This window comes from Aplidium turbinatum, chromosome 13 (assembly GCF_918807975.1).
Source record: "Aplidium turbinatum chromosome 13, kaAplTurb1.1, whole genome shotgun sequence".
Taxonomy (NCBI): domain Eukaryota; kingdom Metazoa; phylum Chordata; class Ascidiacea; order Aplousobranchia; family Polyclinidae; genus Aplidium; species Aplidium turbinatum.
In genome coordinates, this window is record NC_137484.1 from 11,070,185 (window position 1) to 11,094,760 (window position 24,576).

The following is a 24,576-nucleotide window of genomic DNA, read 5'->3' on the forward strand; positions in this document are numbered from 1 at the left end:
AGAAAAACGTTAAAAATTACAAACGAAAAATTCAAAAAAAAATACAACAATATTGAACTATATATATATACTAGAAAACATTTGAAGTGTATTTTTGATTGTGATTCTAGCAATTGTTATATATTTGACAACTGTAATGTAGAGCCTATATATATATACCATGTAGACGTGGTCCTCATTATCAGTAAACAAAATGGCAAATTTTGTCATAATCTTCATTGCTCAGTTTGTATTGTTGTCCAGAAGAACCATGGATACTCGGCTCAGCAATTGAACAAATAATGTCATGAAATGGAATCCAGCATGTTTGTTGATGTCTGATAGTCTGGGCCAGTTTAAACATTTGTTGCTTTTGTTTAGTATCATAAACTGAACATTGAAGTCTTGCGTTTCATAGCTTTTTTCACAAATAATGCCAATGTACCAATCAAAATCATATCTGCAAGCCACATATTGGCCTACATTTGCATCATTTTCTGGGGGTTGTGATTGACCTCGTACCACATCCACAAGGGTATGTGAAATATCATTTGACAGTCGACGCATTTTCTAAGACTCACATGATTGTGGAATAAAAGTATGATGTGATCTCGTGCCTGTTATTGTTTTACACAATGCATATCGCTTTTCCAATTCAAATTTTGTGTTGAGGTCTTGAATTTCAGTTGAAGAAACCCAAATATGTTTAAACCCAGAAATGTGATCTTGCTCCCATTGAAAAAGATCTTGTGGTGTGAGAATTTGGTTGGTGGTTGCTGCGTGAAGACTTGCACGACTGCACTGCACATGCAGCTAATTTTTTGGTGGTTTTACCAACTCCATCACATAGACTTTTGCCATGAGATGTAGCAAATAAATGCCACTCAGCTTCAATTCCAAAATCTGTTGAATGATGGCAAAGATTGATAAAAATTTTACGGTTTTTGTATTGTGAAGCAGCACCATCGCTGAAATAGATCATTTTTTCACATTACCAAGTGATTTGATAATTGGAATTATTTGGTTAATGAATGTATGCATTGTGCTTGTTGAATGTTCCAAGTGATCTGATATTGCAACCAAATTTTTTAATGTTAAAGCTCCATCTTTTTGTAGTCTATTACAAAAGGGTGAAGGGTTGCCAGGAGTGTTGTCCCAATGGAACCCTTGCATGGCATCTTGGACAATAAATGAGTAGAGTAGTTCTCAGCAAAATCAAGTAGTACTACGACTTCATCATCAGCTAAATTTTGTTTCAAGTAACTTGATTGTGATTTGCTAATGAAGTGATGGGTCTTCTAAGCTGTATTTGGTACATTACGACTCAGCTCTTCGGAGCTGAGTATCTGCTTTGTTTCTACTTTTTATGTTTGATTGTAATATTGACCATCTTGAGTTGAGCCTGATGCAAATAAATAAGTAAATAAAAGCAAGAAAGGTGTCACACAATGATTCAATAAAGTCATCCAGGCTTTTTAGCTGCTCAGTTAATTGTCGTTCTATCAGTATGAGCCCATTGCTTGTCCCTTATAGTATCATCAAGATCATACTGGTTGCTGAATGTATCAATTAAGTAGCTCTTCAAACATTCTCTGCCAGAGCAATCATTGCACAAACTCATCATGCATTCTTTGTTAGAATTATGGAACACACCAATTTTCCAAATAGTCTGTGTATGTCAGCTTATCAGGTTCTTCGGCTTGCATTAACATGGCATTCTGATGTTATATACTTCTTCTTCTTCATGCAATTAAAGAAAATTTAATACCAAAAGATTGAACAAAACGATATCGGACAGTGTAACCAAAACGGGTCTGCTACTATTCGGCGAGTCCGATTCGGCGAGTCCGATTCGACTAGTCCGATTCGGCGAGTTCCCTATTCGGCGAGAGCCCTTTTCGGCGAGTGCCCTATTCGGCGAGGTTTTGAAATTTTTGAAAGGAAATTATCGGGTACCGTAGCCTAATTATAATTGCCGTTTTTACATCGTTTTAACGTCGCTAAACGTTGAAATCGTACAGAAAGGAATAAAAAGAAAATGTTTGAACTATTAAATTAAAATTCGTCATGTCAGTTCGGTTGTTTTTATTTCTGACCATCATATGAAAAACAATACACGTCAACATAGCAAAGGTAGAAGCGACAAAACGCGAACGTTAAAACGTGCTTGAATTCGTCATGTCAGTTCAGTTGTTTTTCTTTCTGATCATGATATCAAAAAACGTCAACATAGCAAAGGTGTAGAAAAAGGTAGAAGCGACAAAACGCGAACGTTAAAACGTGCTTGTGACCGAAGTAAGTTATTGAGTTGAAAGAAATTTGGCACGGTCGCAACACTTTCAGAAAAATTTAAGATATGAAGGAAAAATAAAACAAAGAAAATGTTACAAAAGAATAATAAAATAGATCATGTTTATGTCTATAAGTTAGTACTTTTGAATAGTTAAAATGATTAGTTTGGACCAACAAATGTGTGGCCTACAGCTTGGATTGAATGGAAATTATCGGGTACCGTAGCCTAGTTATACCGACCAGCAAAAAATTGTTCCAAGAACACAATTCATTTTTACATTGTAGTAACAGAATGAAAAGGCTAAACAAATGTGTGGCCTATCGTGTTAACGTCGCTAAACGTTGAAATCGTGTAGAAAAGGGAGCTTTTGCTGACTAGGATACTTTGAAACTGAGAAACATTCACAGAAGCCCTACGATTTGTTTCAAGAACCCATTTAGCATAACATTTCATTTGTACATTGATTCAACGTCTGAATACATTATCTTAAAAATGCAACGCAATCTGCAACACGAAAACGGGCGTATTACAGCGAATTAAAACTTGAAAGCTGGTCAGCCATAAGTTGCGATATTGCAGTGAAAAGGGAGCAATATCAAGTCGAAAACTTAATCAAACGTCTCTCTGTAACTATTTTCAAGAGCTGTTTACGGATGTCAGCAACTTTTAAATTTATTAAAGGTGACGTGCTATTGAATTGATGTAAACATGAATGATTTTGCTTTCAACAGGTATATTTTCAAGCATATGATCAAGTTAGTATTTTCATTCCATTTACAGTATACCTTTTAGTAAACCTTTTCATCTCTTGTTTCATGCTAATAAATCTAGTTCGTTGCTAAACTTTATGTTGCGCTTAGCTTAAAGAGTCGCAGTCCATCAACCGCTAGCCAACGCAGACGCATAGCATGTGTTTTGGTCGAGCTTTGTTTATAATAATTAACGGTAGGTCGAACGTAGCGATAACTCCGAGTGTGGCAATAAAAGCAATCCTAGTGTGACGACATAATTACGTCATCCATCTGCGTGACATTTCGCTGAATTTACGTTGCTGCTGAAACACGCTTTCGCCCCCACGGCCAAAAAAATAGTTAGGCGCCTATGATTTTAACTATTCAAAAGTACTAACTTATAGACATAAACATTATTTTTTTTGTAACATTTTCTTTGTTTTATTTTTCCTTCATATCTTATATTTTTTTTAAGGTGATGCAACCTTGCCAAATTTCTTTCAACTCAATAACTTACTTCGGTCACAAGCACGTTTTAACGTTCGCGTTTTGTCGCTTCTACCTTTTTCTACACCTTTGCTATGTTGACGTGTATTGTTTTTCATATGATGGTCAGAAATAAAAACAACTGAACTGACATGACGAATTTTAATTTAATTAATAGTTCAAACATTTTATTTTTATTCCTTTCTGCACGATTTCAACGTTTAGCGACGTTAAAACGATGTAAAAACGGCAATTGCGATTAGGCTACGGTACCCGATAATTTCCTTTTAAAAATTTCAAAAACTCGCCGAATAGGGCACTCGCCGAAAAGGGCTCTCGCCGAATAGGGAACTCGCCGAATCGGACTAGTCGAATCGGACTCGCCGAATCGGACTCGCCGAAACGGGCCATTCCGAACCAAAACACATAAAGATAATAATGTCTTAAACTTTATGCATAAAACGTCTTGCAAAACTTATTTATAGGTCTATATTGTCGTTTGTCAAGCACATAATATTGCTACTGCCATCAAGAACATTTTATATAGCCAATAGCAAGATAAAATAATGATCACCCCTACTCCCCTTAAAGTTTTTATTTCTAATTTTTAGCGTTTTTGTCCAAACTTTGACGAATATTTTCTATAAGAAAACATTGAGAACCATGGATCAATTTTGCATGGTAGACTTGTCATATCTTAGTGAATATGTAAAAAAAAATTCAGTGCAAATTTTCACTGGGGTCATGGGTAACCGGGGTATTAAAAGGACCCCACTTTTTGCTTTTTTTCATTTCGACCCATGTTTCACATTAAATACCTCAAAACCCATTTAATATTTTGTACTGAAATTTTCTCAGTTCATAGAGAATCCTGTAAACAACATTTCTACTAAATTTCAGCCAAAACCAATCAAAAATAGGGTCTTGGCAAGGTTTTCAAATTTTGGAAAATTTTAGCCGAGAGCTAGAAACGGCCAACTTTGGATGTCTATAACTTTTGACCTTTTAGAGTGACAATGTGAACAATGTTGTTTTTTCAATATTTGGCAGAAGTACTATCACATGTAAAAAATTTGGGTTCTTACCTAATTTAATTTAGCAGTAATAAGGCCTCAAACATGGCCAAAAATAAAAAAAATGTGCCCCCTCGGCAGACCCCCCCAAACTAAATGCTTCATAACTCTCGTGTTTCTCAATAAATTTCACTCAAATTTTGCAGTTGTTCATCATATAGGATAGCGAAAAGGTGTGTAAAATTTAAGAAAAATCGAAGAGGTTGATTTTCTTGACTGTGTGAATTGACACGGAATGGCTCCACAGTATAAACCACTCGAAACAAGTTTTATTTCGAATTTCCACGAAGAAACACACGCATCTGAAAGTGTTTATCTGACATTTTACTGTGTTTTGGTTCCAATATGTCTTTGCCCATTGAAAACATTCTTTCAACTACAGCGCTGGAAGGTATTGGCGTGTTGTAGTGAAAAAAATACATTAACAAGTATGCGTTGACGCTAAAAAAACGTGAAAACTTTACGACGTAGCATCAAGCGCAAACTATCCAAAAAAATATGGCCGCAAGCGTTAGCGTAAACAAAAAGTCTACGCCGCAAGCCTGCGGCGTAGAATTTGCGACATATACGTACATCTCTGACCCCAAGTGATATTACATAGCTGTCTACTTTTGCGTGTGTATCTCTGTTGATACTAACTGTTAACTTCAATATAGTCATTGTCTTTATTAGTTTGTTTACCTTATATAACTGAAAGATGATAAGCATTCTGCTTTGCAACATCTGATACGTTATTATTATAACAAAATCCTTTAGATACAATCTATTTCGTCACCAGAACACTTCGTCCCCTGATTTTGTCCTCTGAAAAGATCAAGAGAAAAAATAGAACAAAGCCGAAGTCGCTGATTGGAGTTTCCGCAAACATTTTAAAATTTTCACTTGGAATTAATCATTGAATTTTTCCGGACCACCACAAAATAAGTGTAACTTTTTCTTTGTAATTTTGTCTAGAAATGTGAGTGGGAAGTGAGAATAGATCATTCCAGTGAGGCAGCTCGTTATCATTTGTAATGGAGGGGCTACAATGTTAATTTGATTTGTGTATTGACCGGTGATGATCCTAAAAGTTTTAAAATATAATATGCAAGAATAATCAATGAACCGTTACGTAGCCTATAGCTTAGCTATAAAACACCGATTACCTACATTGTGATACTAATTGATGCTACTACAGCTAAAAAATCCCAATGCAATTGCTCCGCACTGCCTTGCTTCTTTCCTGTTACGGTAGGCTCCGTCACAATGAGCAAAAGTCATACATAGGGGCTGTCATGCAATACAGCTCCGATCTTGATATTTTCAAGGGAAAAGTTTTGAAATGTTTGCAGGAACTCCATCAGCAACTTCGGCTCTGTTGTATTTTTTTCTCGGTTTTTTCAGGGGTTGAAGGTTGCACCCTAATCCTTCTTCATTATAAACTTCTTTCGAATTCAACTCCAGCTCATAATGAGTCATGAGCCTTTGAGGGTGATAGGCTAGGCCAGGGATGCCAACCTGCGGCCCACCTGAGATTTTTGTGCAGCCCGCTAATCATTTTCACTCCAAGTAGTATTTTCAACTTGGAATCTTATAGCCTAATTAAAATGTACCAGTTAGTTTTTAGGGGCGTAGCAATGGTAGTATGGGAGCAATAGGATTATATATAAGTCCGATTATATCTAAAGTCCGATGACTCAGTAGAGCAGCCATCTTAAAAAGATTTCAAATATTGCTACCCGAAATAAAACAGTTCATGGAGAGAAAGAAACAAAATGTGAACTTGATAGAAAATGAAAAAATGGTTGAATGATTTGTCTTTCTTGGTTGACATCACAGAAATGCTAGCTAAGCTCAATTTGCATTTACAAGGGAAAGGTCAGTTGTGTACTTCAATGTTCGAGCAAATAAGTAACTTAGCTTTACCAGAAAATTAAAACTTTTCATAGCACAACTGAAAGCTGGCCCAGAAAGCCTGGCTCACACTGTATATTTTTGTAGTCTATGTGAAAGAGCTCAAGACTGTTCTGTAAACTATGAAAAGTCGGAATGGCCCGTTTCAGTGAGTCCAATTCGGTGAGTCCAATTCGGTGAGTCCGATCCCTTAACGGGGGATTTTTCAATTTTTTTTTTTAATTATTGGGTACCGTGGCCTAATTATCATTGCCGTTTTAGGGTTAGGGGTTAGAGGTTAGGAACTCACCGAATCAGACTCAACAAATCGGACTCACCGAATCGGACTCACCGAATAGTAGCAGACCCATGAAAAGTATGCTAAGTTATATGAATTACCGGTTTGCTTGTAGAATTGAGGATTTGCTTGAAGAAGTTACAGTCAGATTTTCCGACTTCAAAAAGATTGAAATTGAATTAAAATTATTCAGTGACCCAGTTTCATTTCAGTCTGATAAAGCGCCACCCGAATTCCAACTTGAACTGATTGAACTGCAAAGTCGAGAAAGTTTGAAAACTTTCCAGAGAACACACTCTTCCTCTTCCAGAGAACACACACTTCCAAAGACACACACTTCCAACACACACACTTCCTCTTCCAGAGAACACACACTCCAGAGAACACACTCTTCCTTTATTTTATAAAGAATTACATCCATGTAATTTAATAAATTAGTTAGTTTGTCCAGAATATTATTGTGCATGGTGGGCAGCACGTATTGTTGCGAGCAGTTATTTTCATCTATGAAAAACTGCAGAAAGAAACAGACTGACCGACAAACACTTAGCAAACATCTTAAGAATCAAGACAACGTCCTTTAATGCAAATGTTGATAACATCTTAGCTGGAAAACAATATCAAAAACATTGTAGAAATAAATTTTTGTTTCTTTCTATGTGTGCGTTATTTGTTCCTATTTTCAAAGATGAAATTAATGGTTTTTAATTATTACTTTATGTACTCGTTTTTCTTGAAATTTAATAGGTTCTGCGGCCCATTGAATTATTTTAAAAAACTGTGACAATGCGGCCCACTACAAAGATTGGACATCCCTGGGCTAGGCTATACGTTATTTTTGGCATTATTCAATCAATCAATCAATCGTTTATTTATCAAAAAACAAAACACAAAAGTGACATAAAACAATAATACATACAATGTTGAGGTTTTGTTATTGATAGGGAGACAACGAAACGACCATACGGTCAACTAGTCAGTTGCCACCCTGGAAAGAATAATTTGAGTTATGAAACTAATCAACAATTTAACCAAATTAGTTACAATCAAAAAAGAAAACACAAACAAGACTAATACTTCGACTAGTAGCTTACAATTAATTGTCAGCTTCATAAAATTGTGTGCGAGATTTTCCAACAAATAGTAATCATGAAAATCAGTGGACACTGGACACCATGACAATAGACATTGTTGAATGTAAGAGCTTAGGCCAAATGAAGACCCACTTATCAAGTATCATAACTTTGCAAAGCTGATGCTTTGCTATGTTTTTGAAATCATAAAAAGATAACTTTTTGAGATTGCTTGGAACCTCTGACCACACCACTGGTCCAAATACTTGTATGGATTTTTTGCCAAATTCTGTATTAGTGCGTTTAACAAAATAATTATTGTTTGCTTGATATCTAGTGTTATGGTTGTGGATGAGTGAAGAACTTGTGAACAATGCACAGTAGGCAGAAGGGTACAAGTTCATGCAGAGTGCAGACTCTGAACATGTGTTTTTTTACTTCCAGTGTACATATGTTTTCCAGCTTTAAGATATTCATTTTAAAAAATAATGGACTGGTATGGGCTCTATAATCGCTTTTTGTGATTATTCTTATTATTCTTTTTTGCATTTTTCTGAGAGGGTCTAGAACTTTGTTGCAAGCTTTACCCCAGCTAGTAATGCAATATTGAAGGTGGGAGTAAATTAAAGTATAATGAACGGTTGTCAATGTGTCTGAATTCACATAATCTCTCAGTTTTAATAGTGCCCAAGAACCCTTTGCAACTTTCCCACAGACTTGTTCTATGTGGTGTTTCCACGTTAACTTATTATCAATATAGACACCAAGGTACTTGATTTGATCTTTTTGCTGAATTGGTTTACTCCCAATCTTAATGTTAACATTTCTTATTTGTTTTTTGTTTGTAATAAGCATGTATTCTGTTTTTGTAAAATTTATTGATAACCTGTTAAGTTTCATCCAAGTGAGAACCTTTTCGAGTTCTGTGTTCACATTTTGTTGTAAGTCATTCTCACATTTGTCTGCCATCATTAGATTTGTGTCGTCAGCAAATAATTTAACAGTCATTTTTGTTGAGTTTGGCAGATCATTTACATACAACAAAAAGAGGAGAGGTCCTAATGTTGAACCCTGGGGAACTCCACAGGTAACTTTTCTAGAAGTGGACGGAACACCATTAACAACTGTGTATTGTTGACGGTTGCTGATGTAACTTTTTAACAACTGTTGGGAATGGCCTCGAAACCCATATTTTTCTATTTTTTTAATGAGAATAGTATGGTCGACTGTATCAAAAGCCTTAGCAAGATCAAGAAATACCGAACAGGTGGTTTTTTTGTTATCAAGATTTGCTAAAATGTCATCACAAATGTTTGAAACAGCAAGTGAAGTGGAATACTCTGGCCTAAAACCAAATTGGTGAGGTGTAATAAGGTCTTTTTTTGCTAGATATTTGTGCATTTGGTCAAACAGGCATTTTTCAAATACTTTTGTAAAAGGTGACAGGATTGATATTGGTCGGTAGTTGCTGCAGCTTTTTTTAGATCCATTTTTATGTATAGGAGTCACTTGAGCAATTTTTAGGATGTCAGGATATTCACCTTGATTAATACATTCATTGAATAGATTAGTGAGGATGGGTGCTATTACTAATGAGGATAACTTTATAAATTTCATAGGTATTCCATTGAAGCCGGTACTTTTAGAGCACGACAAATTGTTCAGATGTTTAAGCACTTCTTCTTCAGTGATGGGTGACAGAAAAAAGGAATATGGAACACTTCGAAAATTTAGTGGAGACCCAGTGGTTGACAAAGGAATCTTCGATGCCATTGAAGGACCAATTTCAGTGAAATAATCATTGAAACAATTGCTCACTTGTGTTGGTTCAGATAAGATTTCATTATTAAGATTGATTATTTCTTTTGGTATTTTTGCATTTTTCTTTTTGTGTTTAATAATATCATTTATGGTTTCCCATGTCTTTCCAGTGTTGTGTTTGCTCTCTGAAATTAAAAAGTTGTAATGCATCTTTTTTGCTCGTTCCCTAATATGAGTGAGCAAATTTCTATATTTTTTGTAGGCATCATGAGCAGATGTATCAGTTGGTGTTTTTATTTTTAGGGAATATAATTTGTTTTTGGTTTTGATAGAGTTTAAGATTGCTTTTGTTATCCATGGTTTAGCCTTGAGCTTTTTTTCTTTTCTTGTCAAGATTCGAGGTGGTGCATGTTTATTAAGTATGTCGTTATATGTATCTATAAAGTCATTAAATTGATTATGGATTGATTGATCTAATGTACAGTGATTTGTAAGAGAATTCTCAAGATCACATAAGAACGTTTCTGCCGAAAAATTTCTTGTATCTCTAATTGTATGAGTATGTTTCCCCTCTTTGGGTTTCATTGACTGTATTGCAATTGTAATTGGAAAATGATCAGAAATGTCATGTAGCAAAGTATGGCACATAATTTTATTTTTTAAGTCATTTGTGTAAAAATGATCAATTAAAGTTGAGCTTTTAGCGGTTACTCGGGTAGGAGTCTCCACTAGTTGCTGACAGCCACAACTGAGAAGTGTATCAGAGTAGGCCTTGACAGATGAGTTAACATCTTTTTTTGAAAGATCAATGTTAATGTCACCACATATATAGTAGTTCCTGTTTAGGTTATTTATTGTGTCAATACATTCACAGAGTTTCATTTGAAATTCATCAAGTTTATGTTGAGGATGTCTGTAAAGAACACCAAATAAACAGTGCCTATTATTTGTTGCTGGTATGTTTACCCACAATTCTTCACAACCTTTTATGTTTAAACCAAAATTGTCCAATTGATTATATGTTATTGAATGGTTTATGTACATTCCCACACCACCTGCTACTGATTTAGGGTCTGCATGTGTACTGTGAGAACAAATAAAATTGTATCCCTGCAACTGGACAAACTGAGTACGATTATCATTAAGCCAGGTTTCTGATACGGCAATTATATCTGGTAGCCTTGGCATTTCAGTGAGCAATGATTCTAGTTTTGCAAGATTAGCAACTAAGCTTCTCATATTCACATGGAGTAATAACAGTTGATTCTTTTCATAGACATTTATCTTTGAAGATAGATCCTTGATTTCACAATAACTTTGGCTTTGATCACGCAAAAGCTCATTTACCTTGTAAGGTTTATCATTATTAAGTGTAGTTAGGTCTAGATTTGATATGTTATTAAAAGGAATAATGCATGACATGCATTTGTTACAGTAGTATGGCTCATCAGAGGCTCCAAGTTTTTTAAATTGTGGCAAAGTTAAAGATATGCACTTCAAGTGTGCCCACTGATCACATATGTCACAGCAAATTGAATTCTGGTTTCTTTTACAAGATTTCTGACATACATGGCATAAGTGAGGTGTCATTTAAGTAAAAACCTTGTTTTGTTTTGCGGTATAAAGAATACTTTAGAAACACTTAACAGTATCAGAGAGTACTAACTGATTTTTCATCAGTAATATGTAAATAATGTATCATGTCTATCATAAAAAGAAATTTAAAGCTCACGATTTTCAATGTTGAAGGGCATAAAAATTTTCTTACTGCTGTCTTTTGCTTTGGTGTAAAATATTTTCCCATCTGTTGTCCAGTACGAATGGATTTCTTTTTCCTGCCTTTTTGTTTCTAATATTCTGATGCATTTCAGTCTTTGAGTTGTGAGCGACTCAGTGATCAGAAGTTTGGTTCCTTTTAATTTTCGTTTCTGAGAATACACCATATATTTTATGTGATAGTTTGTAAATTTGACAATTAAAGGTCTGCAATGGTTTGGCTTTGCTTTTAGCCTATGGCTTCTGTCAATATCTTTTTGTGTGATGGTGATGTCCAATTTTTCTTTTAAAAATTTTTCTACAATCTTGTCAGTATTTTCCTTTCTTCTGGCATTCCATGTATCAAGATACAATTTCTTCTTGAGTATTGTTCTAATTCTTCTTGTTTTCTTTCAACTTCTTTAAATTTGTTGTCCAGTTGAGCACTTTTTTCTTTGACAGAAGCATTTATTTGATTTTCCATCTGTTGTTGAAATACTTTATTTCCAAGAAGATGTTTTACCAGTTTTTGAGCTATCTCATCCATGAGAGCTTCGTCTTGCTTGATGCATGTTTCAATGGGTAATGTCTTTCTCTCTGATATTACTTCATCTAATATGTTTGTAGTGGCCAGAATCCTTTTGATTTCTTCTTTAACTGTGTTTTGGGCCATTGCCAATTTTAAATTTAGATACAGTTAAGTAATTAAAAAATAAATTAAATCAGCTAGAACTGCAAAAACTCCTAGTGATCCATAAACCTTGATTACAAATAGAATGATTTTTGTAACTTCAACAAACGATGCATTCAACACATACGGTAGGTTATTAGCCATTAGTTATAATCTTTATCCTTGGCTTTCTCAGTCTGAGGGTAAGAGACAGAAACCAACAATGGCTTCCTCTTAATGTCTGGTCTGTGGCAAAACCCTTTTCTTTCATTGCAGTAGTGTGTCTGCACCTGCACACCTGTGCATATAAATGAACTGAATGTGTTATTAGATTGATTGTTATGGGGTGGTGGCTGACTAGATGAAAGCTGAGGGTCTTTTGCTACCATTCGGATTATGTCGTCATCAAAACTACAATAAACTTGACTGTTGAAAAATATTGGTTAGTTATTTTCTCAATAGCTTACACCAGGGGTTCCCAACCTTTTTATGTTCTCGTACCACTTAGCCACCATGGATTGTCAACACGTACCACTATTTTAAAACAACTAATTTGATCCAATATCAAATTATTTGCAATATGATGAATCTGGATGTAAAGTCAACGAAAGTAGCAAAATTACCAACAAAACATCACATACCCTAGTCCATTACACCACACAGCACAGAACGCATCAGAATAACAAAGAAAAAGACACAACTAAACACAATACAACTAAATTTAATGAGATTTTTGTTTTTGTTTATCTTTCACCAGTTGATCGATGCGTGGCATAACTTTGCTAATAGCACATCTGAAGTCATGTCCAGGGGCACTTAGTCGGTTACGATTCTTTGATTTGATGTTCATTAGAATAGAAAATCCCTGCTCGCATTCCCAAGTAGAAGGAAAAACCAGTAGTTGTGGAACAGCGTGGGAAGCTAGCGTTGGGTATGAAGAAGCCATATTAAGCCAGAAGTTTATTGCAGAACATTCTTTGCGTTGTTTTTTTGCTGTCTGATCCTCCTGCATGTCTATCAGTTCCTCTTGTTCTCCTGCACCGACAGGTAGGTCGGCTGGGTCCACTGAGAAAGGATCTGTGATGTATGGGCAGCTTGTGGTATCTGGAAAGTAATGCTGCAATTCAGCAGTTAGCAGCGAGAGGTGCTGGGTAATTTCTCTGGAAATGTCATCACTGATTTCCATTTCAAGGGCTGACAGAAATTTAAACATACCATAGCGCTTGTTTTCCACATTTTTCCTCCATAATTCCACCTTTCGGATAAAAGCTCCCAGTTTTGAAACAAAGTCTACGACAGTGCAGTTTTGCCCTTGAAATGACAGATTTAAATGATTGAAAGCTTCAAATATATCTGACAAATAAGCCAATCTTGCAATGAATTCCTCATCCTCCAGATCGTTTTGAAATTCATGGTCTTTCTGTTGGAAAAATAAAAGTAGTTCATTCCTCATTTCAAAAAGACGTTTAGTTGTATTTCCTTGAGAGAGCCAACGCACTTCTGTGTGATAGAGGAGACAAGTGTGGTCTGAGCCGAGATCTTCACAAAGAACCTTAAACAATCGAGTATTTAAAGCTGAAGTTTTAACAAAATTTACGATTTTGACTATCCTGTTCAAGCACATTAACAACTTTGCAGGAAGAACCTTTGTGCAAAGAGCAAACCTGTGTATGAAACAGTGAACACTTATGACACGAGGTGACACAGCTTTGACATGGGTTTGAAATCCAGACTTTCATAAAGCATAAAGGGAGCCCCATCTGTCGTACATCCGACAAGATTTCCCCAATCCAGATCATTTTCCTTGAAAAAATTATCCAGAGTTGAAAATATCTTTTCCTTTTGTTGTAGTGGACACCTCATGATTCAACAATAATTCCGTTTTTACAGCATCGTTTTGTGTAAAGCGGACGTAGACAAGCAGTTGGCAGCAGTTTGTGACATCTGTGGATTCATCAAGTTGTAAGGCAAATCCAAACTTCGAATCTCTTACTCCTGCAATCACTTGGTCAGTGATATCAACTGACATTTCCTCGATGCGTCGTTTCACAGTATTGTTAGAAAGCGATACACTATCCAACTTTGCCACTGAATCTTCTCCAATCAAATTTCTGACTAATATCTTTGCTGCTGGCAAAACAAGTGACTCCGCAATGACATGAGCTTTTTTGTTTTGGGCCACCAGAAGAGATACTTCATAGGATGCCTTCACAATTCCGGCATTATTTCGGTAAAACTGGCCTGTGTGATCTATGCGCTGTCGCTTCACGTTCTCCCCAAGTCGCTCAAAATAACTCTTATCTCGATTCATCTGATCTGCATGATTGGACTCAAGATGCCGCTTAAGCAAACTTGGTTTCAAAGCTGCATTTAAAAGGGTTTTCATACAGATCACGCACTGAGGTAAGCTATCTCCACGATGTTGAATAGCAATGAAGCCATACTTAATATAATCTGCGCTATACTTTCGCTTCGACATTTTCAAATATTTAGACAAAAATGTAATGCTGTTCAGGATTCAGCCACTACACGTCGGAAAACCAACATCAGAATAAACGCAATTCTGCAATTGCACAGACCACATTGCACACGTAATTGTTTCGTCACAGACACCATTCACAATACACACATAATAGCTTCGTCACAGACACCATTAAGTTTGCACAGCAGCATTGTATTAATAACAATGACAGCAGGGAGCAAGATCGACAAAAGTAGCTCACTGAGTGCAGAGAATTTAGTACGGAAAGAAATAAAACTGTTGTTCGCATATTTTAGAAACTCAAAATTAAATAATTGTTGCAATAGGCCTACTTTATTTGACAATACTACTACATATCGCATGCAACGGAGAGCTGCTCGCGTACCACCTGAAAAGCTCCCGCGTACCACTAGTGGTACGCGTACCACCGGTTGGGAACCCCTGGCTTACACAGTACACAGCTGCTTGCTCTGGAGGGGTGCAACCAAAATCGTACCATGAACAATTCGTACCGTCAGTTCGTACCTTGAAAAGATCGAGAAAAAAAATTAAAAAAAGCCGAAGTCGCTCATCGCAGTTTCTGCAAACATTTTAAAAGGGTGAAGGAATTGGATTCGGAGTATTGGTTAGGTATCTTTTTCCTTTTGGTATCCGTTTCCTTTTGTTGGTTTTATTCCCGTAAACTGTTGGTAACTTTATCATTGCTGTAGTTTTACGACAAAGAAAAATAAATTGAATTGTATCGGTATCCGCTAACAAACAAACTGAAAAGATTGAGAGAAAAAAATAAAGCATCGCTGACTGCAGTTTCCGTTTTTCCGCGAACATTTTATAATTTCCGGTAATGATCCTAAGAGTTTGCCGAAGTCGCTGATTGCAGTTTCCGCAAACATTTTAAAAGGGTTAGGATGTTTCCGCAAACAAACTGAAAAGATCGAGAGAAAAAACAGAACAAAGCCGAAGTTGCTGATCGCAGTTTCCGTTTTTCCGCAGTTTCCGCAAACATTTTAAAATTTCCGGTAATGATCCTAAAAGTTTGCTGAAGTCGCTGATTCCGCAAATATTTTAAAAAGGTTAGGGTTGATCGGAGTTTCCGCAAACATTTTAAAATTTCTGGTAATGATCCTAAGAGTTTGTTTGTTTGCAGAAAGTTTTAAAATGTTTGCGGAAACTGCGATCAGCGGCTTTTTTAATTTTTTTTTCTCGATCTTTTCAAAGTACAAACTGACGGTACGAAATGTTTATGGTACGGCCAAGCAGCTGACAATATATAGGTGCCATCCTCAAAAAAGAAACCATATTGCATGCTTGGTACCTTAAAAACCTCAACAAAAGCTTCATCAGTATCTTCACTTGAGCTTTTACTATAGTAATTATGCCATAATCCAAGATCAATTGTTTTTTGTTTTTTTTATCTACCTACCCAACATATTATTTTTTAATTTGTTTTTGGTAGCCCCCACTTATTAAGGCCACGACGAGACCAGACGATTTTAGGACTATTCTTTGGGACTTATTAAGCGAGGGACTATTCTTTGCCACTCATATAGCCTACATTCAATAATCCTGGACCGAACCAAACTGAACTTAATAAGAGGGTGGGTCTATTAACTGTGGGTTTAATAAGCAGGTTTACTGTATAGGCAAACATTTGTTATGTTTTGGGCGTAAGCTATCTTTCTCTTGTCAGTTATTTTGCGTTATACCCTAACTAACAAACAACATAGACTTACCGGTACCGTACCAATAAAATCAGCTGGCAATCAGATGAGATAGCGATGGTGTTTTGTAAAAAAAATCGGCTCAAAATGAATATAGGCTAATAGAATCTGAGAAGATAGGATTGCCAATACAAACTTGATTTTTTGTAAATAAATACTTTAAATAAATAAAATGGAGTTTTCTCAACTTTTATTTAAAACGCTAAAAGATAACTTCAAAACACGCCAAAAAATGTCAACATGCCAAACCAAAAATTACCTGCCCAAACACATTAAACAACAGCCAAATTACTCGAATTTGGCATTATTAAAAACGCCAACATACGGTCTTCTTCTATCGAGTCTTCTAAAGTTCGTTGATACACCACAGATTGACACATTCTTCCGCAACGGAGTTATACACTGACAGGTTCCAGTATTTAGAAAATTTCTAAGGGGGGGGCCAAGACATTGTGTCAGTCAGCCGCGTAGCGGCTGACTTGGCGGCTGGATGCCAATGAGGGTCTCGGAGTAGTACACACGGGGTAGTCTCAACGGTAGTAGCCTACACAGAAAGCTCAAATTTGGTGAAAATGGTTGGCTGTTAATCGAGAGAGAGAGAGAAACCTTTTATTTTGTCTGTTGCGAGAAAAATATACGGTACAAAATATAGACAATGCAAATAAAATGGCACCATAACTAGAATCTACAACAGACAGAGAGCAGCGAAAGACTATAATAGTCATCGAGTCAGCTGCTTCCCGTGTTTTTAATGTGACAAATGTCAAACATCGGCATTACGTTGAAACCAAGATATGCGTTAAAACAGGATAAGCTTAAGTTCCGTAAAAAATGAACACAAAAAGTTGTTTAGGCTACTGCTGCGACAGTCAAGTGAATTCCTGTGGTTTTATTCAAATATCAAAAAAAAAGTCATGCCCTACAAAAGTAGTAAGTTATGGAAAAAAAAAAACAAACAAAAAAAAACTATGCATACCGGTAAACAACAACTTCTAACTGCTAGCATAAAAGACGAAGCATGAACACTAAAAGTAGGCCTAATCATAGTATATAACTTTAAACCTTAACAAAATCAGTCAGTTTATAGGCCGACTTGAATACAGTTAATAAGATGACAGCCGTTAATAAATAGTACTTAGCACCAGTTCGTGAGTAGTAGGCCTAGGTCTACGTAGTATCAACAGTGTTCAATCCGAAAGTGCCATGGCAATGGACTTCAGTAATTTCCTTAAAGTAAGTTTCAAAGTAGCTTGGCAATAGCATATTTTTAAATTTAAAGACAAATTTAGAAATTTCTAATTGATACAAGTTAGTGATGGGAAGTATGTCGAGATCTTGGTACAGTAGTGAAAGTTTTGCTCTTCTGTTGCTAAAGGTTATTGTGCGAATGATTAGATTTTGCATTGTCGAAATTTTCTTGAGCAGTTTTTGTGTGCTTGAACCCCAACATAAAATGCCATATTGTATTATTGATCGTGCAAAAGCATAGTACAGTGTTAACATGCATTGTTTGTTTGTGTAGTTTCTAATTTTATAAAATATTCCAGATATTTTTGCCAATCTCCCAGATAGATCTTCAATGTGATAATTCCAACTTAGTTTGTCATCAAGAAATATGCCAAGATATTTGATGTTGTTTGTTTTTTGTGTTGTTTAAGACTACATTTAGTTTTGAAGTTGACCCTCCTTTTCGTTCAAGTAACATGTAAAATGTCTTGGAGTAGTTGATACATAATTTGTTTGCATTGAACCAATCAGTGATACGCTGCATCTCAATTTCAGTGCTTTGCTGCAATTGCAAAATAGATGTTGCTGAAGTAAAAAAAACAGTGTCATCAGCAAATAGCTGAGAATCGAAAGTTGTTATAAGAGGCAAATCATTTATGTAAAGCAGAAAAAGCAATGGTGCAAGTACAGATCCTTGAGGAACACCACATGTGATATTTTCATGCTTTGATTTGAAGCCATCAGCAGAAACATATTTTAAGTTCAGATATTTTATTTCAGAAACATAACATATTTTAATCGGTTCAAATTTTTTCTACTTGGGTTAAAATTAGACTTCCTTGACCCTTTTAATAGGGGGGTAGCCTATACCAAAATGCAGAGGTGGGCACCCGCTACTTTTAAAGTAGCGCGCTACCTGCTACCGCTACTTGGGCCAAAGTAGCGCGCGCTACCGCTACTTCTTCCGCTACTTTTGTCTAAAATGACACTAGGAAACACTCAAGTCCCTATAAGTGACGCAAAAATGACCTTGAAAACGAATGTTATCATTCGTTTACGCTGTCATTTTAACGTCGTTATAGAAAACACATTCTAAGGGAAATTTATTGTCAGGCTACGCATCTTTCAAAAACACGAGCATTTCGAAATGAGAGTCACTAAGTCCTGCCCGCTTTCGCTTAAGCACATCTTTTCCAACAGAGAAAAGTCTCTCCACCGCAGCACTGGAAGGAATGGGGGTGTTGTATTTAATGAACAGATGTTTTAACTCGGTATTCGAAAAGCTCAAGGACTTGCTCTTGTCTGAAAAAAAAGCGTCCACAATTGTTGCTTCCTTCTGCACCGACGTTTCACGGGATGGCGCAAACACTCTAAAAAATACATCCTCGGAGTCATGACTGGTGGTGGTGTCACTCTTTTCGGTATCAACCTGGCTTGATGTCTCCAGCAAAAGTCGAATTACATCTGTCTTGGCTTTTTCTCGCAGTGCTTCAGCATCATCCGTGGAGACGTAGTGCAGAAATTGTAGCCACGACGTCTTGAAGGAGGGATGAAGACATGATGCCATAACGCATTTCATGTTGTTGAAGCACTTGCTCAATCGTTTCTTCACCCCTTCAAGGACTTTCACTTTCAACTCCTCACAGGTCACAAGATCACTGATCTTGGTCAACTTCTTCCCGCAAATTGTGATGGTTGGAAGCAAGACTCCGTAATATGCCTTGGACTCGCCCTGGAGAATGTCTAAAGCCTGGCAGATAGGCTTCATCACACGGAGATATTCGCCGAAGAAGTTGACGTCAGCTAGAAAAGACCGAAACTTTGCAACCAAGCCAATTATATAGCTGCTTGACCACGCCAGTATTGCAAAAAAAACAAGCATTTTTTTTCAATTTGAATTAAAAAGTAGCGGGAGTGCGACTGAAAAAAGTAGCGCCTCTCCCGCTACCCGCTACTTTGGAATAAAAATAGCGCCGCTACTGCAGCCGCTACTCCAACTAAAAAGTAGCGCCGCTACCACTACTTTTACCAAAAAAGTAGCGCCGCTAGTAGCGCGCTACTGCCCACCTCTGCCAAAATGTCATATGATGCGTCAGAACGGGGGGAGGAAGTTAGATGCAATCGTCAGAATACTGTCAGGTAGGGAGTCCAAATCAAGAGCGAATCCGCAGAAGTAAGTTACTGTTCCAATCAATGAACCAACAAAAGATATCATCACTTCAGAACATAAACAATAAGTTAGTCCTTCCGACCTCGATACCTTTTGAAAATTCTCGGTGATTTGCAATGACAATTTACAGTTCCATGCGATGGCTGCACTTGGCAACTATATCAATGACTGCATCATACTCGAGTACAATATCCTTGTATACATCTGAGCTAGACCATCCAAACGTGGCTCGGTATCATGGTCGTGCGGTAATAATTTTTCAGGTAGGCCTACCGGTAGGCTACTTTAGTGAACTGAAACATGGTCATTGGAGGCAGTTGTAACTGGAAGCGTAGCAAAGATTCGAAGTAATTTATGGATAATCGGATTAGTGCCGAGTTGTTCAGCAGCTTGACACGCATCCACAAGAGTCGCAGGTCGTTTATCCACAGAAACTGCAAGCCAATTTGCTCTCCATCTTTGCAACTCAATGGTAGCTGCAAAGCAATTGCTTGGTTCAACATCCAGCCTTTCATGGTTGAAGTCGAAAATTTCGTCGATCGGCAGTCCTCATCTTCATGAATCAACAATGAAGGCAGAAATGTGCTGACTTTGAAAGCTAACGAGCAGTGCTCATTGAATCTCTCGTGAATTAGTGCCATGCAATTGTCAAGAAAAGGAAGAAAAACTGTTCGTTTAAAATAGATCTCCCCAGTTTCAGCTGGAATGTTAGGTTGATGTTGTTGTCTAGGTGCTCTCCGGGGCATTCGGATTTCTTGGCCAAAAACTGAGCATGCCTTGCCAGAAAGTTGGTGAAAAAACCTATTATCGCCCTTTAGGTCTTGCAACACAGTTACGTAGCTTCTAACATTCACTATTGTAGAATTCAACGTAGCCTAGCCTATGTGTAGGTTTGTTTGTTTGTTTGTTTGTTTATCTTTATCCTGCATTGCGGGAAAGCGGACTTGAGCGCTATGCATCGATGTACGCCTTCCGACATACACCTGACCCACGCTGCAGCCGACGGCAATGTCTGTTTCCGGTTGTCTACTTTACTTATGACTTAAATTTGGTACTACCCATTACTCGAAATCGATCACTAGGTAGAGGCAATTATCGTTAAGTTTCTTGCCCAGAGAAACAACAGCAAGTGCGGGTGGCTGGAGTCGAACATGCAGGCTCTCGACTGCGAGCCCAACGCGCTAACCACTCGGCCACTCCTTGCAGGAGCTTATTTGTGGTGCTGCAGCACCATTAGACGAGCCGCCACTGTATGCATTGTATACTAGTGATTGCTTGCTTAATTAAATACTTACTTACGGTACGGTACTGTAATCAAGATTAAACTAGAAGTTGATTTGGAAACTCAGAATAATATTGGCAAATTGCATCGCAAAAAGTAGCCTAATTTGTAACTTATATATTTTTATTTATTTTTTACCTGATCATTAGGGGGGGGGCATCGCCCTTATCCTCCCTCCTAAATACGCTACTGGGTCCCACCTACTGCACCGGGTGGCAAACCGAGGGCAAACAAGAAGGTGGTCCGCTGTTTGGGGCTCGGTGCCACAGATACATGCAACAGGGCCCGTGTCGTAGCCCCACTCCACCATTGCAGACTTAGTGCGTCCAACACCGGTTCGGAATTACGGTAGCAAGCCTATACTCAATCCCTCAACAAGACGAAGTCCAAGTCCATTACATTTTTGAATTGATCACTCAAATAAATACAAAGCTGGGTGAATTCGTTGATTTGATCTTTATCCTCGGACTGGAAAAGCTTCTTTGAAAGCTGAATCCTTGCAGTTTTTCGCATAATTGCAGAATGTAGACTGTAGAGGCTTTACACCACGGCACTGACGCTGGCCGGATGACGACTACCGAGATTGACAGAGTGGAGTTTCCAGTAACGTTCGGCGGCTTAAACCGTTGGGAAAGCAACTTGGAAATATGCTGCAGCAAGGTAGTAGGCACGAAGGGCGTAATCGTCGGCGAAGCCCAAAGGCGTGTTGCCGAAGGCAACACTTCCAGCGTGGGGTCTGGGGGTCCTCCCCCAGAAATTTTTGAAAAACATTTCCAATTTGGTGCGCTCTGAGAGCATTTCTAAAACAAATCAAAAATTAAAATCTGTCAAATTGTGCTTCGCCTATGTCGTGATCATACATCCATTTAATGTTTAGAAGTCATGAACAATCTTAATTTTAACGTTGCAGGACCAAAATCCTGTGTTAGACATGGAATAATAGTTGTCTAAATATTTTATTCGTCATGAATGTTCATTCTCAGATATTCAGTTAGGCCTACACTACAAAAACTAACACTTAGGCCTAAACATTACAACCGCAAGCAATTTGTACAAAAAGCTGGATAAATTTGCCTCCTGCGTATAGAAGCTTAACGAACTAAATATTGCATCCGCACTAGAACGTTCATTGGCGAAGTAACGTTATATCAACGCTGTAAAAAGGGCAAAGGCATGACTATGAAAGCTAGTAGGCTAAAGTACATGGCGAAGAGACATCAAAAAACAGCAACAATCTTTTCGGCATTATGATGCTGTGCTGTGTACCGCGACGAGAGACCATTTTGACGAGTTAGTTTAGCCGCTCTAGCGAACGTACGCATTGACGTTGTAATACCATACATTTAGTCACACAAACAAAGTTGGTTTTAATTAACTAAGAAGTTGCATAAACCTAAAACACAATAAGGTTAACTCACAAAACTCAGCAAACAACACTTCTACTAAAGGTTAAACTAAACAAAGCAACTGCAGCTCAGTACACAAGACAGAACTCAACTGTGGCAAACAAAGTAAGTGTACAAATTAATCAGCGTCAGCGCAAAGCGCTTCAGGACAGAAACGTCCGAAATCGAGTACCACATTCTTCCCTCCTTAAAATGTTTTGCCAAATTATCACGATAGTCTGAAATTACAGGTAATTAGATGGGTTGAATCGGTCAGGAGGTCTTTTTGTTCTTTGCGAGCGCCGAAGCTCCGTCTTTCCTTGTGAGTCGTTTTCAACTTGTGTAGCGGTATCTGAGGGACTTGAAACAATAGGCCCGCTTGATGAATTTTCCTTGTTCTCAGAAACTTCTTGGTGAATTTCGTCATTACTTGAGTGATCATTAAAGCAGTTGAAAACATCAGCATTCGTATTCTCTTGTGACTCTGGTTCTGCTATCTCTGCTTCTTCACCATAAGTTGGGGCCAGGTTTTTAAGAGCAACTGTGTCCTCTCTGCCGTTCTGGAATCGTATATGAGCGTACTGGGGGTTTGCTTCAATGAGTTCTACTTCCTCTGCCAGTGGATCATATTTTGATGCTCGAACGTGACGTTTCAGTAGAACGGGGCCTGGCGTCGTCAACCATGAAGGTATGGAAGTTCCAGTTGTTGACCTGCGTTGATATGCAAAAAGACGTTCATGTGGCGTTTGATTTGTTGCTGTGCATAACAGCGTGCGGATAGAATAAAGTACATTATCTAACACGTCTTGCCAACAATTATTCGGCAGTCCATGCGTTTTAAGGGCTAAAGTGATCGCTCTCCATATGGTCCCATTCATACGTTCAACTTGACCGTTTCCAGTGGGGTTAAAACTTGTGGTTCGGCTTGTAACGATACCTTTTTCATGAAAGAAACGTTTCAGTTCTTTGCTCATAAACGCTGATCCTCGGTCCGAATGCACATAAGCTGGCATTCCAAACACGGAAAAAAGTTTTTGAAGATGAATAATGATGCTTTTAGTGCTTGTGTCTTTGCAAGGGAAAGCAAATGGAAATCTGGAGTACTCATCACATATTAAGCCTACTAGTATAAATCGATTTTTATTAGTAGACGGTAAGGGTCCCTTGAAATCCATACTCAGTCTTTCAAAAGGTTGAGTAGCCTTTATCAAATGCATTGCGTTGGGTCGATAAAAACGGGGCTTACACTCGCAACAAGTTTTACAGGATCGGATAACATCGCGAATTTGATCGAGTGAGAAAGGTAAATTTCTAATTTTCACAAAGTGGGCCATGCGCGTCTCACTTGGATGGCAAAGAAAATCATGTAAACTTTTCAAGGTATTTTTACTCAGTGTCATGCATTTAATACGAGAAAGTGTGTCAGCTGGAACGTTTTCTTTCACACATCTATAGATGATATCGAAATCATAAGTACAAAGTTCAATGCGCCATCTCATGATTTTATCGTTCTTAATTTTACCTTTGTGCTTTGTGTCAAACATGTAGGCAACTGACTTCTGGTCAGTAATTAAAGTAAATCGTTTGCCTGTGAGATAGTGTTTCCACTTCCGAACGGATTCAATAATGGCGGCTGCCTCTCTTTCAACTGCTGAATGTTTCAGTTCGGATCCTTGCAAAGTTCTGGAAAAAAATGCCACTGGGCGGCCATTTTGATTAAGCGTTGCGGCTAAAGTAAACTCTTCTTTTTCAACACATGATGTATTGATCGACAAACCGACATCCTGACTTCTGTAGCATTCCGAGCTTTTTCGTGCTACATCTAAAACCCTCGCTTGATCAAATGCGTTTGCAAGTGTTAGCGTTTGATTTTCAAGGAGACGTTGTCGAATACTACTATTTAAAATACCGCTTATGAAAGCATCTCTAATGGCCTCATCTCTGTGAACAGTGGCAGTTACTTGTTGAAAATTGCAATCTTTACTCATATTCTTCAGAATTTGAAAAAATTCATCCAAGGACTCTTCTGGAAGCTGTTTACAAGTGGATAAGGCATGTCTCGCAAAAATTTCATTAGGTGTTTTAACGAAAGCTGCCTTAAGAACTCTTAAGGCGTCTTCATAGGTAGTAGCTTCGCTGAACAAGTCGTAAATATCGGCTGCTACGTAATTGATGAGTACATTCAATTTGTTCAGGTTCTCTGACGGCAAAGTAGCAACGAAGTTTTCAAACGTGACAAGCCAGTGTCGCCACAGTTTTGCTGCATCTTGAGTATTCGGGCTGACATCAAACCTTGCAGGTTTCAGCACTTTATCCAT

The 24,576-nt window shown here is 37.6% G+C and overlaps 3 protein-coding genes and 1 long non-coding RNA gene across 4 annotated transcripts; 1 reads left to right on the forward strand and 3 right to left on the reverse strand.

Annotated features, from left to right (window-relative positions):
- The first annotated feature begins 8,778 nt into the window (after positions 1-8,778).
- LOC145781796 (uncharacterized) lies at positions 8,779-10,038 on the forward strand. Its single transcript, XR_014290779.1, has 2 exons — positions 8,779-8,892; positions 9,425-10,038. It is a non-coding gene; the product is annotated as an uncharacterized LOC145781796 (long non-coding RNA).
- A 2,674-nt stretch (positions 10,039-12,712) lies between these two features.
- Positions 12,713-13,337, reverse strand: LOC145782604 (zinc finger BED domain-containing protein 5-like). Its single transcript, XM_082594414.1, has one exon. The coding sequence runs from the start codon at positions 13,202-13,204 to the stop codon at positions 12,713-12,715; it is 492 nt and encodes a 163-aa protein (XP_082450540.1). The 5' UTR covers positions 13,205-13,337.
- Positions 13,338-13,804: 467 nt separating this feature from the next.
- On the reverse strand, positions 13,805-14,470 carry LOC145781638 (zinc finger BED domain-containing protein 5-like). Its single transcript, XM_082593313.1, has one exon. The coding sequence runs from the start codon at positions 14,468-14,470 to the stop codon at positions 13,805-13,807; it is 666 nt and encodes a 221-aa protein (XP_082449439.1).
- An 8,033-nt stretch (positions 14,471-22,503) lies between these two features.
- Positions 22,504-24,576, reverse strand: LOC145781639 (uncharacterized). The gene has a single exon (XM_082593314.1). It carries the CDS (start codon positions 24,574-24,576, stop codon positions 22,504-22,506), a length of 2,073 nt encoding a protein of 690 aa, XP_082449440.1.

Coding starts and splice junctions, on each gene's coding strand:
- LOC145782604 (XM_082594414.1), bottom strand. CDS start 13,204: ATGTTTAAATTTCTGTCAGCCCTTGAAATGGAAATCAGTGATGACATT.
- LOC145781638 (XM_082593313.1), bottom strand. CDS start 14,470: ATGTCGAAGCGAAAGTATAGCGCAGATTATATTAAGTATGGCTTCATT.
- LOC145781639 (XM_082593314.1), bottom strand. CDS start 24,576: ATGGATAAAGTGCTGAAACCTGCAAGGTTTGATGTCAGCCCGAATACT.